Genomic DNA, 17,436 nt, shown 5'->3' with positions numbered 1-17,436 from the left:
AAGCATCAGAAAATAAAGATATATTGCAACTTACAGAGGTATGACACACACACACACACACACACACACACACATATAATATTTTATTGAAATAGTTACCAATTAGACTAACAAGTTATTGATGAACCTTTTTAGGGTTTTTGTTCTGTTTCACTGTCGTTATTACATATTTACATTCACTACATCCTACAATATGTAATAAGTTTGCAACTGATTGAAAATAAACTCAATATAGTAGTTGAATCGCTTTGTCAGTATTTATTGTGAAAGCCTCCGCCGGATGTGTTGTCTGGTGTCGTGTGTAACTTGACACCGTGTACCGGAGAATGCAGCGGAGAGAATGTGGCATTCACGGCGAGGAGGGAAAACCTGGAGGAGCTTCCATCAGCGATGTGTCGTACAAAGTACTAAACTCCTGAAAAATACACATATTTTATGTTAATTCTCCGCGCGGATTAAATTACAATCTAATACATTGGGAAGATAACACTCCTGGATTATAAAACTCGACTTTTATGGAATATTAAAACAAGGAATACTCTGCCAGCTCCTCGGACGTTTCCTACGAACTGCCACCGTGGTCCGCTACATTTCAAGGGGTTAAAAAGTTTATGCCATACTTTACTAAAAAGGTAAGCCTCGTTTTAACATAAATTTCTTCCCCTTGCATGTGTGAGTTTAAGAAATGGTCCTCAAAAGTGTGTTAACTAACTTCGGTGCAAAGGTCGGCGGTGGCTGCGGTGACGGCGAAACTGTCCTCGGTGTGTTTACATGCCAGACTCCTGCCGTGATATGCCAGTTTGTCCGGTGCGGAGGGTGCTGCCCTCCAAACTCCCCTCGCATCTCTTCAATTCGAAGCACCTATTCAGAATATTATCTGAATTTTTGAACAGTAAAGACTTTTCTATATCGTTAGATAGAAATCTTAAGTTCGGCGTACTTTGACACCACCAAGGAGCACTTGAATTCAGTAAAAGTAAAGTTACAATTGGCACACGGAGCTTGCCAACGTACGCCAACATTGTGCGTAATGAGATAGAAGATTGACAATGTGAAAGGGTTAACAGTACTTTTTAGTGCTTTTAGTGTTCCCGAATCTGAGACTGGCTCGTATAAATCCATGCAAAACCTGGAATCACATGCTATGTATGTTTTTATGTGTTTGAGGCGTACAGGAAAATAGAATTTGTACATTTTTCAACGGAGTCTGGAGTGACAATCAATATATCACATAAAATGACACAAATCGAAGCTGATCAAGATAGAAGTTTTTGTACAGCTTTCGTTCTGGTTGGTCGAGGCTAATTACACAGTATAAATAAAATGTAAAATAACAGTTATGGTTAAACACTTTATCATGCACCACTTCTAACTCAACTTTAAAGTAATGACTGTCAAGTGATTCTTGTTTGTGAGCCATAAACTGATTTATTCATTTCCACTTTGGACCACTTCACAGAGACTTGGAGTCCCTGCAGTGTCAAAATGAAATTTATGAGTATTGTTCCTCTTGTCATGAATGCAGTGAGAATACAAAACGCCTGAGGGAGGTGGAGGGAAAGAGAGGGACATGATGGGGGTAAATGGGAATGACAGCTTTGCTTACGCCCTGTGCTCCTCTGTGGCTGCTGGTTATGTAATGAATAGAGTTGTAACCAGGAAAACAGTGCAGAACTCAGCACAGGGTGCAGGGCCAGACCAGCGTCTCTATGTGGACTCTGTGATCTGGCTGCAAACCCTCTTTCTGTTTATATAGCAACACAGTTTTTTTTGAGGCCCGGTGCTGCAGCAGTGATCATGTACTCATGCAGAGATCAGGATTGTCAACAGCAATGTCAGTTATCTGCAAGAAACTGGAGCATAGACGAAAGCTCTGACTAACTCTGCCAACTTCTTCCTACTATATCTGTGAGTTGTTCCTGGGCACTGGGCTGGAAGAGTTTAAGTAGCTGTTCTGCAGCTGAAATGAAGTGGATGCATATATTCTATCACAAAGCCCTGAGGGAAGCAGCAGAGCAGGACGAAAGCCACACAAGGACGAGACTCAGCGTCAGGTGGTTTCACCCAACAGATATTTCCCCCTCTGGTTTAAAAATGTGAAAAAAAAATGGAATAAAGTTTGTTATAAAACCTTAATAAGTATTTTCTTTAACCAAACTCCTTTGGTTTTAAAATGTGGAATAACTAAGTGAAGTTTGGTGTCAAACCCTAATGTGCAGGATTTATACCACACTCCTCTGGTGTTAAAATACGAAATAACACAGTGAAAAAAAATGAAATAATTATCTTACGTTAAGTGTAAAATCCGGCAGTAGCTGAGGCCAGAGACGCTGTTATCTTGATGCACATCTGTCTGTGATACGACAGGTATCAAACATGAACGCGATATCGCAAGAACGCCTTGAAGGAATTTCTTCAAATTTGGCACAAATGTCCATTGGACTCAACTGAACTGATTAGATTTGGGTAGTCATTTGTCAAAGGTCACTGTGACGTGGTCTATCTCATTCTTGTTGACAAAATATTTCAAGAACACCTTGAGGAAGTTGTCTTAAATTTGACACAAATGTCACTTGGACTCAGTGATGAATTGATGAGAAGGTGGAGGTCACTGTGACCTTGTGTCCGTTTCATTCTTATGAAAGGAATATCTTAAGAAGGCCTTGAGGGAGTTTTTTTATCAAATTTGGCACCGATGTCCACTTGGACTTAAGAATTAACTGATTAGAATTTGTTTGTCAAAAGTCAAGGTCACTGTGGCCTTTACAAAACATGATTTTTGGCCGAAACACATGAATTCATACATTAATTATGACAAAATTTCCAACAAATGTCTAATAGGATACAATGATGTGTCCACCTCGAGGCTATGCTGATTGTATAGATCTTTTGTGCTGTGAAGCATCCATCCAAACTATCCAAACCACTTGGGTTTAAAAATGTAAAATAACGTAGTAATGTTTGGTGTAAAATCCTCATGTGCAGGGTTTTTATACCAAACTCCGCTGGTTTAAAAATGAAAATAACTGAGTGGAGTTTGGTGTCAAATCCTGCTCACGAGGCTCTGCTTCAGTGTTTACACAGCAGAGGAAACCCACAAGTGGATCCCTCATGAGCTGTTTGTGTGTGAAGGTTTGGTGAGCTGTAATTAAAGCATCCTCTCGGCTCACAGGAGGTTCAACAGTCCGTCACTGTGGTCGCACGGCCCTGAGCTCACCTGTGTCAGGTGTGGGTAAACCTTTGTCCATGTTTTAGTGTGTCATGTTTGCCTTTGAGGCTGCGTTAATGTCACGTCAGAGGTGATGCAAATCCACAACGCCGATTATCCACGTACATCATGTTTATGTTGGATTGTAATAGACGCCGTTCACATTCTGACTCTGTATAAATGCAAAGCATTTTTAATTTTTTTATTATTATGAGTAGTTTGGATTGTATGAATTAGAAACTTGTGATGGTTTCTTTAATTAAAACCTTACCAAACTGAAAATGTGAGTTGTAAACAGTTTGGTGAATCCAGTGTTGCTGATGATGATGTGTACAGGTGTAGCAAGGTCAGTTTTTTATATAGCATATTAGTTAATACCGTTCCAGTTTAAAAATACTATTTTGTCCATTATTGTCAAGATTTTTCTGTGTTGTTTCTTTAGTTCTTATATGATTGAATAAAATCTTACTGTAAACCGGAAATAAAGCTTCTTGTCCTCTGCAACTGGGCATGATGAGCTCCAACAGGAGGCAGTTGATGCTACATATTGAAGCCATTCATTCACATTTTCTTTTCACTGTTTCCTAGAAATGTGTTTAAAAAATTGCCCTAAATTTGGCTGGAAACCTGATTCATGGCATTATCAAATTTTTGATCTTTTGTTTAAAAAATGATATCAATAATAAACGGAATAATCATCCAATAGTTGCATGAGAAAAGTGATTGCAGATCTGATGAATTTATTTTTATCTTAAGTTTACTACGAATGTTGAGTGCTTAATCTAATTAGATTTAATAAGGACTTTGAAAGGATTAGGGTCTGATAAGTGGATTCAGGACTGGATTTAGGGCTGATAAGATGCTACTGAACCCGTATGCATGTTTTTGGCATCATGTTCATCCTGTCACTGTCTAAAGTTATTTGAAGAACTCCGTAGAGTCCTTGTGGTCTGAAAAGGTCGGGTTTTTTTTTCTCTCTGATGCTTTCAGGAACCGCTGTGGTTTTTCAGCTTAGAGTCTGATAGAGGAACTGATCTGGTTTTCTCGTTTCTTTTCAGTTGTGACCACATTTACTCCTTCAGACACATCTACAGCAGCTCTTCCAGCCTCCAACCCCTGGCTGACCCTGGAAATAACACCCCCCCCCAAATAAAGTCTGAAAAGAAGCAAAGTCTGCACAGGAAATTAAGAACAGTTTTCCATCTCTGCAGACTCTGAGAAAAAAATAATATCACACAGAGGATTTATTTTAAACTTGGCGTCTGGAGCTGAGACGGGAAGTGTGGAGAGAGTCTCACCTGAGGCAGGTCTCCATGTCTCCGGCGCGCAGCATGAGGCTCTGAGGAGGCGGCGGGATTTTAAACAAAGCTGGTTCAAACACGTAGAGGAGGAGGAGGAGGAGGAGGAGGAGGGAGCATGGGGAAGGAGCAGGACCTGCTGCAGGCGGTGAAGAGCGGAGACCTGCTGTCCACTCAGAAGCTGCTGTCCAAACTCAAAGCCAACCGAAACAGTAAGTACACTTGAAACACATGCTTTTATTCTGAAAAATTTATTCTGGTTCCTGTCTGCTGCTGGTTAGGGGTCTCCTGGGCACCTGTCCAGGGGTCACCTGAGGTGGTTAACATGTGGTTTATATGTTCAAACACATGCAGAGGATGTTTGTTTGCTGTTCAGTTTAATATTTTACTTGTTATTTTTGGACCTTGTGTTCCAGCTTGGGATGCTGCAGGGACTTCCTGCTTTCATAGGTGATTGCTTCTCATTGGATGATAATACAGATGTTTCCTAGCAACTTAATTACACACTAACTATAGTCTTTACTGTCTGAAAGTTTTGCAGTTTCTTGGTGTTGAAATTGCCACATTTGGAAACACTTTATTTAAGCTGAAAATGAAGCCTCTGGTGAGTTCACCTACATCAGCACTAACCTTTTACACCAGTGGTGTGTTAGCAGAAGAGTTTCTCTCCTCGGTGTTGTAATAAACCTGCAGACTGCAGCTGGAGCAGCTCTGTGGAGGTGTTGATTTGCTTAAAGCAGCTTTGTGCTGACTTTTGTCTCCTGCTGCCGTCACACCTCCTAAAACTCTGCAGCTAATCTGATGATGATGTTGATGCCAGTGATGCTCTGCAGACACCGGAGTTCAGATGTGAGTGAGGCAGTTTTCTGTCAGAATATTTCAAACCTCCAGCACACACAGACAAAAACTTAAAATGTGCAGATTTGTTTTTTGGACTTGAAGTTGCATATTGTTAAATGAAAGTGAAGAATATGAACTCATTGGATAGGTAGATGTATTTATATATATATAACAAAATAACCAAAATAAATCATTGTGTCAGCCCTTTATGTTTTATCAACTTTCATACTTGCAAAAGTATGTAAGCAAGTATGCATATAGCCCCAATTTTGCCTAGATAGCCATGAAACCAGCTTTATTTATTTGATAAAGTTGCTCTTGTTGTTGAACACTTACTATGCTGACAAATGAACCAACATGTCCTCATACAATGGTTCGAATAATATCTAACCAATTGGCTCCTAACAAACGGCATTGTCACGTTATGCTAATAATGTAAACCTAAGTGCATAACATGAAGTTACATCGGTTAGACCTACATAGATTAGGTTTAGAAAAGTAAAGAGACATACATAAGTTTTAGAAAACTAAAGTTACATATTTAACGTAACATACACTGAGTAAAGTTAATTAAGTTAGGCTTAGGAGAGAGATATGTATGGACGTCATCACATTCCTTACTTAAAATAAGTTAATTACCTAACGTAAAGTTACGTACCTAACATAAACTTGATGTAGAAATACATAGGTCAGGTGTGGTAAAGTTAAGTTAATTTCAGTTAGGCTTAGGAAAAGAAGCATGTTTTGGTTGTCGCCACATTACACACTTAACATTAAGTTATGTACTTAACATATTGTACTTAACATTAAGTTACGTAGGTTGGGTTTAGAAAAGTGAAGTCATGTAGGTACGGTTTAGAAAATGAATCATGATGATGAGCATTTAGGTAAATTTAAGATATTTCAAGTTTATTACAGTTGTGCAGAGTTTTACAAACCACCATCTTCATTGTTACTAGAATGTTTTGGACCTCTTGGTAATTGATTGGATCTTTGTTAATTCCCCGTATCAAAATATGCTTTTTCCGTTGTTTATTGCGATCATTATTCCAGTACGTTGCATCATGTGCAGCAGCTGACTGACTGTGAGCAGCTCTCAGTGACTGGCTGCTGTTAGACTGCTTTTAGAAGCATCTGTAGTGAATACATAAATGTCAAGTCCCGGGACTCTGTAAGACCACTGCTGTTTCAAATGTCATTTCCAACAAAGCTAGTGTCTTATGTTTGAGCCTCAAGCCTTAAAGGGATACATGCCAATTTTCAAACAGCTTTGAATCATAACAATGTGGCTAGTGTGTGTAAAGACATGTGGTAAACTTCCATCCATTGAAAATTATGTATAGAAGCTCATCGCTCAGTACAGCGACCCTGTTAGAAATCACAAATAGTATTACCAGTTGGAAGCTGATGATTACGGTAACTTCCGCATGACATGAATGCGGCATCGTCCACCTTTTTGCAGGAGGTCTCTATCTATATATGTTAATATGTAAATGTCCTCAGCCAGCTGACAGGCCTGTGCTGCTCCCTCAGGGACTTCCTGCAGACTGTCACATGACCCCCACCCATTGTTCTCCACCTCAACACGCCCCATCCATCACCTCACATGTTATATGAGACCTTCTCCAACATTTATACAGCCGACACCGGTCGGTTTAATTATGAGGATCCAGGTTTTCCTTGTGTCGTCTATTTTGTGAATTCACTTATAAACTAAATACTGAAACAGTCTCTTTTTCATATTTCGGGACATTTCCTGTGATTTTAAAAGGACATGTGTGACCCAAACTGTGTCCTCCTGACATCTGCTGCTTAACTATCTGCTATCACCCAAATCACAAGGAGCTCCCAGATGGTGCCCCGCCAGGATTAACAGGAATTATAGCATTGGGGAGGGACGGGGATGGGGTTAGGAGGGGTCAGAGGCTGCTGTGGCATCTCATTCTAACAGCACTGCAGTTTACAGTCAACACACTGTCACTGTACTGACCTATGAAGTTACATTTAATGGACTAATCCTATAAACCTCATAAACTCAGTGGCATTCAGAGGGAAAGTGGAATGAAAGATGTGTTTGTTGTTTCTGATTGTACAGTTATACTTATTTATATTTATATGTGTGTACTTTCCTACCCAATTTATTCTTTAAGTGAGTGCAAAAAATGTCTAATTTGTCCTCAGCAGCGTTTATAAGACAACATATATTAAGTTCAAATAATGAAGTAAATGGGGCTTTTCCTTTAAGGACGTCACAAAATTTTTTTCCCTAGAATTAGCACCAAAGTACATCTTCCTTTCCAGGGAATCATAAAGAATGTTCTGATCTAATCTGAGACAGTCTTTGAGAAAGTGAAAGGTGTGTTTGTTGTTTCTGGATCTTTGTACTCTTAAAAGAGGATATGCTTTCTTTTCAGTCATTGTGATTCTTAGGAAATTATAGGCAGCTTCCATGTACACCCATAGTTTATTTATTCCAAGCTAAATCTAGTAAGTCTTCTAGTGAGTGCAAAAAATGTAAAAAAAAAAAAAATCTACTTGGAAGCTATAACACATAGCAACACATATAAAGAAAGAAAGAAAGTGTTTAATGTAATAATATTTATTTCAGTGCTTTTCTTCTTAACATTAGTACCAAAGTCAGGGTTTACTACGTATAAATTTATTTGTGGTGGCCCACCACGGATAAAACTTTTGCCACCACATGCTGTTTTTATAATTTTGGACGTGGGTCACTCATTAGGAGCCTAATTTATAGCCTATATGGTTTGGCTATTCATTGCACTTCTTGGATCACAGAGCATAGTCTGGGCACATAAGGAGCAGCAGAATGCCAGGTGTGGTGAAAGTGAAACTTAACTGCTCATTGTTCAAGATTTGGAGTTTGTTGTCACTCTGACTCAATAAGCAACCTCATGACACAAACACCTAAAACTGCTGCAGAGGAATAAAAGAACTCCACCTGCTCTGCGTTCATGTAGAGACGCAACACAGAATGATAATAAAGGTTCATACAAATATACACCATAAGAAGTTTCACTAACTAATTCATTATGTATGCATGTTTATTTGAGTGAACATTGAGCTTTTCTTTCAAGAAATTCCCCAAATTTCCCATAAAAACAGTACCAAAGTACATCGTTCTTTGCAGGAAATCATTATGAATTTACTAATATCATGAACTCTCTTTACAAGTGTTTGTTGTTTCTTAGTTAAAAGAGGATACACTTGCTTTTTCTGATATTGTGAGTCCTAGGAAATTTCCTCGGAAGTTTTCAGACAGTAAGTACATTTCTAGTTCATTTGCTCCATTAATAATCTAAAAAGTCTTCCACTGAGTGCAAAAAAATGTAAAATATATTCCCAATGGGAAGCTTAAAATACAACATATATTGAAAAAAAAAGTGTCTTCATGGATGAATATTTTTTGAGTGCATTTTTTTTGCTTAAAATTTGTATCAAAGTAAGTCATTGCCCTATCAAAATAAGAGTCATAGATATTTAAGGTAAAAGTAATCATTACTGGACCATGGTTAACTGGACATTCAACCTAATTTTGTTGTACAACAACAAGAACTAATCCAAGCTTTTCTCTCCTTTTTCTGACTCTGTATCATGAAAGTTTATCTTCTTCATGCTTTAATCTAGAAAGTTATTTTCTAATTTAAAGTCTATTTGAAAGGACAAACAAAAGCAAATAAAAGTCTCCTTGTTGGCCTTTAACATCTCCATCTGTCCTCTTTAACAAAAGTGTGCCACAGGAGGTTTTATTGTTATTATTATTGACCCGGTGGAGTGATGAGGCTCATCAGGGTCCCATTATTGGCGCCTCGTAACCCTGTCGTCCCCCTGTATATAATGACAGGACAGCCGTTGAGGAGCGAAACAAAACAGTGAGTGGTGGTGGTGGTGGAGGGGGGGGACTGCTGTCTTTCCATACTCACTCAGACCGAATCTGTCTGATGTTTTATTCATAAGTTTGGGTTCAAACTCAGCCAATCGCCCCCCACAAAATCCAGCCTTTCTTGAGGGAACTCCTGTTTTCTTATGGGCAATTTCACTTTGCAGCCTCTCTCAGTTTAGCCTTAAAAGCTTCACCTTAACAGCTTTCACCTTTAAAACTTCTGGGCTCATATTTTGTTTCCCTTAAGATTCATACTAGGACTAATCTGAAAGTTAAACTCAGACTTAAGAGAGAGAGAGACATAAGATGTTGCTGTTTTACCACAGTCTTGGCAGCAAAGTATACCGTAAGGGTCAGTTCGGTTTGGCACACGTTGAAAGGGTTTTTTTTTGTGTTTCAATTGTGAAAAGTTGTGAACAGTACTAACAGAGCCAGTCCAAGCCTTACAGTTTTTTGGTCACCACTCTGTTTAGATACCAAGCGCATAGATCTGATGCTAAAAGGTGTAGCTATAAACACTGCAGTCTGCGAATTGGTCGACAGAGAATGAACACTCTTGCTATAAAAACTATTAACAACAAAGTTAAACATTTTTGCTGCCTTTTCACAGTTAACAGTTGGCAGCTATAGACTGAGAAAAATATGTTTTAATGCGGGCTAATGGCAACTTTTAAGGTGGAATGTTTTCTCGCACGTAACTTAATGCATAAGTTGATGACTTGAATCTGTCAACACACCTTAAATGTGAATATGACAACTTTGATCATTCCTTTCATTTTTATTATTAAAATGTGTATTCACTTAGGATTATGTGAACTGCATATATTTAATTTCCTGTCTTGGAAATAAATGCTGTGGACCGTATCTGTGTCCCCTTTCTAAATTTGGTTGTTTTTGCGAGTCCGTGAACGCAGCGCAGACTGAACTCTTCATGAGTTATTTTTTTTCCCAGCTACCCAATACATAGCTTAACTGAATGGTACATATATTCCAACAGTGCTCTAAATGAACGGCCCAGCTCCGAAAATAGTAAATCAATACATGGCAACAGATGTTTTGATTGTGGTGGGCAGCCACAAATAAGAGAATGTGTGGCAAACCCTGGTGTCCAGGCTATATACAGTTCTTAAGGTACTTAAGTTTTTGGTGGAAATTCAGCCTCACCAGGGTTACATATGCAAAAATTAGAGGCCAAAATTAATAGGTCAAGGCCATGTCTGAACATATACAGATATTTTTTAAAAAGTTCTGCCCACCTGCAATTGACAAAATATCTCTGTTAAAATCAGAACACAAAAACGACTCCAAAACACTTGCCAAAGCTAAAGGTCTTCTGTGGGCTTCCCTCATCACAAAGGTAGTAAAGTGTAGACTACAGTTGGACTTTTCAAATTCCAGACCAAGGTCCACATCTGGACCAAACGGCAAGTCAATCCGGACCCAGCCCATACCGCATACTATCAATACAATGTATTATGAAGTGTAACCTTCCTCTTTTCAGAATAGAAGTTCTATCAATCAATAAATTGTTAGTGTAGTTGGAGATCTTTCACAATGATCCAGTCCCTAGATGAATGTAGTTTTAATGTGGCTTCTTTTCTAATGGAGGATTTAATGTATCACCCTGAGAATTGTTGGACAGTTAGGAGTGATTTGCTGCTCAAAGACCCAGATTTCCAAACTTGTCTTTCTGCAGAAAATGATTTACTGCAGCGTTTCTGTGCAGATCTCTCTCCTCTGGCTGTCATATGTCTCAGTTTTCCTGCTGACAAAAGGGGAATAACTGAGTCACCTGACGTTGCTTTATATGCAACTGGAACACATTGAGAGATTCACACTCTCACGGCTCCGCTGACACTCTGAAGAAAAACCCAGAAACAGGACGTTTCCTTTACATAACTCTGAGAAAAGGTCGAGCAAATACAGGAGTGTTTGTTCATCAGTGGCTTCTGAGTGTGACTGTCAGAGTTTAGCTGCTTGCTCTACTTCCACCTGCTCATCTGAAAACTATAAACTGAGTGGATAATGAGGAGGGAAGTTTCCACAGATTTGAGGGAAAGCGTTAAAATCTTTCAGTGAGATTCTGACTGTGTGTTTGAGCCGGTAGTGTTTGCTTGTCAACTCTACTGTTGGTGTGTTAAATGTTTAATTGGTAAACTAAACACACAGGATGCCTACGGGCTTTAAAGCAGGCCGGTCATACCTCTAAACAGGAAAACAAAGCTCTGTGTGTTGGGACTGAGGGGCCCCATCTGGACCCCTGGATGTTTGGGGACCAGCCATCCAGTCCTGAGTCTAACAGGAAGGAGATGAAAACAAAAGAGGTCGTACTTTGATTTATTTGCAATCAATCAATAGTTTAAAGTGAAAATAGACAAGTTTTTCGCATTTGCATATCATTATGAGGTAAATGTTGATCGCACATTGTGACAGACAGAAGAATGGCACCTTACACTTACTATCCCCAGTGGCATAAATGGCAGATTATGGAACAACTGAAGTAATGTTGGAAAACAAAATAGATCTGGCGTTGTTGGTAGCTGCTAGACTCTTGGGAAAATGGAAAGCGATCCAGTTTGCTTTGCAACAGCAGGGCCAATAATAATACCACTAAGGTACACTAGGAGGGAGAAATTTGAAAAGTTGTCTGTTTCCATTAAAAGGTCTACTGTGTAGGTTTTAGTGGCATCTAGCCATGAGGTTGCAGATTGCATCCAACTAAAACCTCTCCTTTGTGCAAAGCAAGAAGACCAACTCTGTTGGCCAACATGACAATTGGAATGACCCTATATAGATCCAGTGTTTGGAACAACATGGACACGTGGACATGACCTGCTCTGATGTTATCATCTAATATTATGATATAATATATCACACTAAATCCTAAAACCTGGACTTTTTAGAGTCCAACATCAGAGAAAGTTCAACTCGCACATCTGGACAGAGTGAGATGTTGCTATATTATCACACTCTCAGAGACATAGTGGCCTGTTAAGGATGTAAATACTTGACTAAATGAAGCAATGGTTGATTCCTAATAATGATCAATGAATAAAAACAGCCAAGGTGAAAGAATTCTTGAGGAATTTTTGAGAATGACCTTTAAATCACACAGTATAGATTCCTTTCTTTTTAATATAATTTTATTAAGATAACCAAATATTTAAAACTAGAGACTATCTTATGATGGGATCACTCCAGCCACAATGCAGTGGCTTAAGATGAATGTTAGCCAGGGACATAAAGTAGATAGGAAGTGGAGAAGTGGCTGCTGGCCTCTTACCTCCTTCCTACACCCCTACTTCCAGTGGTCTTTCTTGGAAGACACAACTCCTTCAAACTCGACCTTCACTTACAAACTGCATATTTCACAATTGTTTTACTATTGTGTTTAAAAAGTCTTTCCACAGACAGACAAAAACATTTTGAAAAGTACTCAAAACTGCTTTGTAGTTCCAGCTATAACGGGTATAACATTTTGCCATGATGGTGCAAACACACACACACACACACACACACACACACACACACACACACACACACACACTAACACAAGTCTCAAAAAACATTGCCATCCCCGGTCTTCAGGTCGGTTACTGCCACACATAGATTCTAATTCTGTGGGAAGCACTGTACTCTCAGTTTTCACTCCTAAATACTTCCCTCTGAGAGTTTTCCACCAGTCGGGACTGATTTCCCACATGTTGATCTCCGGGCCGTCTGCTGACCTGCTGCTGAACCGATGCTCTCATGTTGATCATTATCTGTCTTCTTACTTTTCACATAAAGTCGTTATTCTAATTCTAATGAGATGGTTGTCCTCCAGAATAACGAGCCTGCGAGCCCGCTCAGAGCAGCGGAGCAGGAAACTGCGTAACAGGCCTCTCCTGACTTTTTATAGAAGCTTTGAAATGAAAGCTAGACGATAATGAATCCAGTTTGAGGCTACATCCTGTGTGTATTGTGTGTATTGTGTAGCGTGCGCAACAGAGTAATGGCTGCTGGTGTTTTCTTTATTCAGTGCGTTATGTAATGGAGGTACTGCACTCGGCTCTCCTGTTGGCTGGTTTGTCTTTTTATCTGTGCTGCTCAGACATGACACATGACACAACTGTGACTTTTATATGAAAGGACATTGGATGCATCTGTCCTTAGACTGTAAACACCTGTGATGACGCCACTGTGAGGTCGCTGCATCTCCACAACACATTTATTCTGCACTGCTTTTATTCCACAGGCTCTGGCTTTTAGATTCCTAGACTCTTTTCCATCATTTTCCTGAGTGGTTTCCCCGTCCATCACCCTTCTATCGATACAGAAAGAGAATCAGAATCAGACTTTATTGTCATTATATGTAACCATACAACAAAATTATCAACAGCAACTCTGTCTGGTGCAAAACATAAAGAAGTAAAGTGGCAAGTAGTAAAATGCAATTTAGAAGACAACAGTCAAAATAAATAAATAAGGGTGAAGTTAAAAAGCAAGAGTGATAATAAATAAATGATAATGAGTATAATAACTTGTAACTTAAGTAGTGTATGAACAATAAAATGAGAGCTCCTAGCCGCAGCACTGCTATGCGCTGCCATCTTGGCCACTGTAATAGAAAAATATTTAAAAAAAAGTATCTAACATTATGAAACATAACAAAATAATGGAAAATGATATCATGCTAACACACAATTAATGCCTTTTTAAAGTAATACATGATCACGCCATAGCTTCCTTGTCAGGCTGATATGACAGTTAAGCATGTGCGCATGACATAATGGATAAATAATATTTTAATCAGGTAAAGCAACTTCTTTAACTCTGAGGTATTTAGAAGTTTAACATGATTTGTCATATGAAAAAACAAAAAAGGTTTAAATATGTGCATTTTGCCTTTTTATTCCTAAAAGAAATGTATTCGTTTCAGTACAAACACTTGATGTTGTACAGTGCCATATGATAATTTCACTTATTTGTGGCGGCCTGTCATGATTAAAACATCTGTTGCCACAATTAGATTTTCTGCTTTTGGAGCTTTACAATTCATTAAGAGATGAAATTATGTACCATTTGGTTATTTATTGCACCACACTCTCAGAGTGCAGAGCATACTCTGGGCACAGACAGAGCAGCGAAACGTCAGGCCCCTTGACGCATCAATTATCCACCGTGCAAAATACAAACTGCTGCTGAGGAAAACAAGAACTCATGGTGAGCACTGCCTGTGCTGCATTGATGAACCCGCAAAAAATTCTGAATTTAGAAAGGGGACACAGAATAATATACATGTGGTTAAAAGAGAAAAAAATGTATTCACTCTTTATAAGCCTGCAAAAAATGTATGTGTAAAAAAAAAATTTTCTCGATAACATTTGAGCCCAAATGTCTAAAATATTGTTGAGAAAAAATTTGCAAAACCTTCATAGTTCTTAACAGAGTGAATAACTTTGTCTTTTTTTGTTGTCAGGCTGATGTTTGCGCGTGTGTTCTTGTTTAATGTTTTTATTGTGAAGTTTGGTTTTTAACGCGGCAGTTTCCCTCAGCTAAATCCAAGACAACCTTAACCTTAAATTATAGTGTCAGATTATCTGTGTGGTGAGACAAAGACTCTGAGAACAGATTCAAAACAGAAAACTGTACAGCATGTACTGCCTAAAGTTTGCTGATACACTAACTTGACCCTGATTTAAAAAAAGCAGATTAAAATTTCAGTCTTGTAGCTCAGATGCTTTTGTTGATATCTTTTCTACACTATTTAAAGTATTAATAAACAACCACTTGCTTTGAAATTGTTTCTGAACATGATTTCACGAACTCAATATGTGATCTCATTAATCATCCAGAATCCTTTGCTGTGATGAACCTCATGTTTAAAAAGTCCATCTCTTTCTGGACGAACTCTCATTTGCTGCAGTTTAGGAGTATGTCACATATCTGACTTATGAGTTTTGACTTTGTCTGTGTATGAAGAACATTTCCCACCGCTGAGCATGAGAGGAATTCACAGAGCTCTAATTTAGGTCAGAATTGTGGTGAGATGCTAAATATGGAGTGTATTTCCACTCTGAAATCTGGGCTTGTGCATATTTAAGTATGCAACAGTGCGGGTCTGCTTATTCCAACACCTTTAAACTGACAGAGGGCTTTAGGATCAGTTCAGTTTGAGGCCGGCAACTCAGCGTGATGTCAGACTCGCAGCTGCGGACTTCAAGCGTAAAGTTTCAGTTATTTTTCTTTCCCCCAAATCCCCAGTTTGTTTTTGTGCCAGCCATTGTCCGAGCAGCAGAGAGTGCTTGAATGCAGAGGGAAGAATGGAGGTGGTGATGTCATGGTGTTGGTATGTGGACCCCATTGCAGCACCACCTTCGATCTCCCCTTTCTGAGGCTGGAATCTGACTCCTGAGTGTTTCCTGAAGTTTTCAGCAGATGACAATGAGAGAAAGGCGAGCGCTGCCAGCACACTCTCACTGCTCTTTTCCCAGCGAGGCTTTCAGATGACTTCAAACAGAAGCTCAGTTACAGGCACAAACAGTGACGGCAGCAAACTAAAATATATTAGCTTTTGTCACATTTTAGTCATCTAACTGCTAAAATTTTCGTTTTGCATTCTTATGTTTTTCAAGTGTCTTGAGGCGACAGCTGTCCCAGTTTTGGGGAGTAGTTAACCCCAAAACAATACAGGCTGAATTGTATATAGCACCCACTTCCCATATTCTTGAAGAAGTTTTCTGTTGAATGGTTTTAAGTGGAGCCAAACACCTTAAAAATGACAGACTTTGACCGAGTCCAGATGAATGATAGGTTTATTTTATTTATTCAGAGGGTGACTGTTGTGCAGCAGTTGCATAGCAAAGTGGGAAAGACTTGGGTGTGGGTGATATGGAGAGAAAATCATATATTACAATAACTTTGAACAAGTACCTTGATATCGATATTACAGCAATATTGTAAGGTTGACTATTGGTGCTTTCACAAAATATTTAAGCTATGTAGCTGACACTTGTTTAACCCTTTGAAAATAATATGGAAATAAAAAAAGACAAGAAAAAGGTAGAAAAACAAGTTTAAAAAAGAGATAAAAATCTATAGATAAATTGATAAAATATTTATTACTAATTATTAAGAATTTATTAATAATTTGGTAATTGTAATAATAATGATAATTCTTCTTTTTCTTCTTCTTCTTATTATTATTATCACCATCATTATTATTTTCTGGACATTTTTCCCTTAAAAATTATTATTATTATTATCATTATTATTATTATTAACTTGATGATTTTAAAAACTTATAAGCATTGTCTTGTCACCTTTTCCTAATTTCTTGCAATTTTTCTTGCAAGTTGCTCATTTCTGTTTTTAGCCAGATTTTGAAAACTAGTCAAATAAATAAATAAACTGCTCAGGTTTCTAAGGTTTAATTGCATGTAAAAGGCATCTGAATGCAGTCATCAGAATGCAGTGGACAAGGTCACAGTGATATTGACCTTTGGCCAGCAAACTAGAATCAGTTCATTCTTGGCTTATAGTGGATGTTTTCAGAGCATTCATTTTAAGATAAATGTATTCAGACTGCATTACAGTTAATGTCATTTTTTTCATATTAGTTTAATTTTTATTTCTCTACAAATCTTATAACTTAAAAATAGATTTTTTTAATCAAAGGTGACTTTTTAATATATGAATTTTCAGTCTTGTTTTTGTTGAAAAAATGCACTCCAGATATTTAAAGTGACATCTCTGCTGCAGTGAATGTGTCATCTTATCTATATTACTAAGTGGAGGCTTGGTCCGCCGCACCCATGACTGATTGTCAAGCAGGCATGCCCGGTCACATGCTGCAGGCTGGGGGTGAAGAAGGAGGGCTGGGGGTGGAGGGGGGTCCAGAAAGATGGAGGTCTATCTGTGAGGAAAAGTCCATTATGAGCAGAGGAACGGGTGTGGAGCTGAACTCACTTCCCCCTGAACAATATGTGTGGAGAGCTGAGACAGAACTCGCACTTCACACTCCACCCTGAGACTCTGTACAGGCAAACAATACTTTAAAGGCCTTTTGTTCAACATGCTGTTTAGTCTGAGGAACGAAAGTTATTTTTAATTTAAGCATTTAAAGACGTAATTACTCTTGTTAGTTTGAAACACATAGTTTAAGCCAACCGGAACATGTGTTTTGAACCAGTGCCAGTTTTAGTGCT

At 38.6% G+C, this 17,436-nt stretch overlaps 1 protein-coding gene across 7 annotated transcripts in view; it reads left to right on the top strand.

The window, feature by feature from the left end:
- Positions 1 to 334: 334 nt before the first annotated feature.
- The window catches only part of caskin2b (CASK interacting protein 2b), a 73,364-nt gene continuing 56,262 nt past the window's right edge, over positions 335 to 17,436 (top strand). For 5 of the 7 annotated variants that reach the window (XM_042504489.2, XM_088069530.1, XM_042504488.2 and 2 more), the window contains exons 1-2: positions 336 to 632; positions 4,267 to 4,718. In XM_042504489.2, the coding sequence (XP_042360423.2) occupies positions 4,625 to 4,718 (94 nt within the window). In that variant the 5' untranslated portion in view covers positions 336 to 632; positions 4,267 to 4,624. Of the gene's footprint in view, positions 633 to 4,266; positions 4,719 to 17,436 lie in introns of all 7 variants that reach the window. The other 2 variants (XM_042504487.2, XM_042504486.2) reach the window with 1 other exon arrangement.

Source organism: Plectropomus leopardus, chromosome 18 (genome assembly GCF_026936395.1).
Source record: "Plectropomus leopardus strain MGB_pleo_1.0 chromosome 18, ASM2693639v1, whole genome shotgun sequence".
Classification (NCBI taxonomy): Eukaryota; Metazoa; Chordata; class Actinopteri; order Perciformes; family Serranidae; genus Plectropomus; species Plectropomus leopardus.
This window is presented reverse-complemented; position numbering and strand designations above follow the sequence as displayed.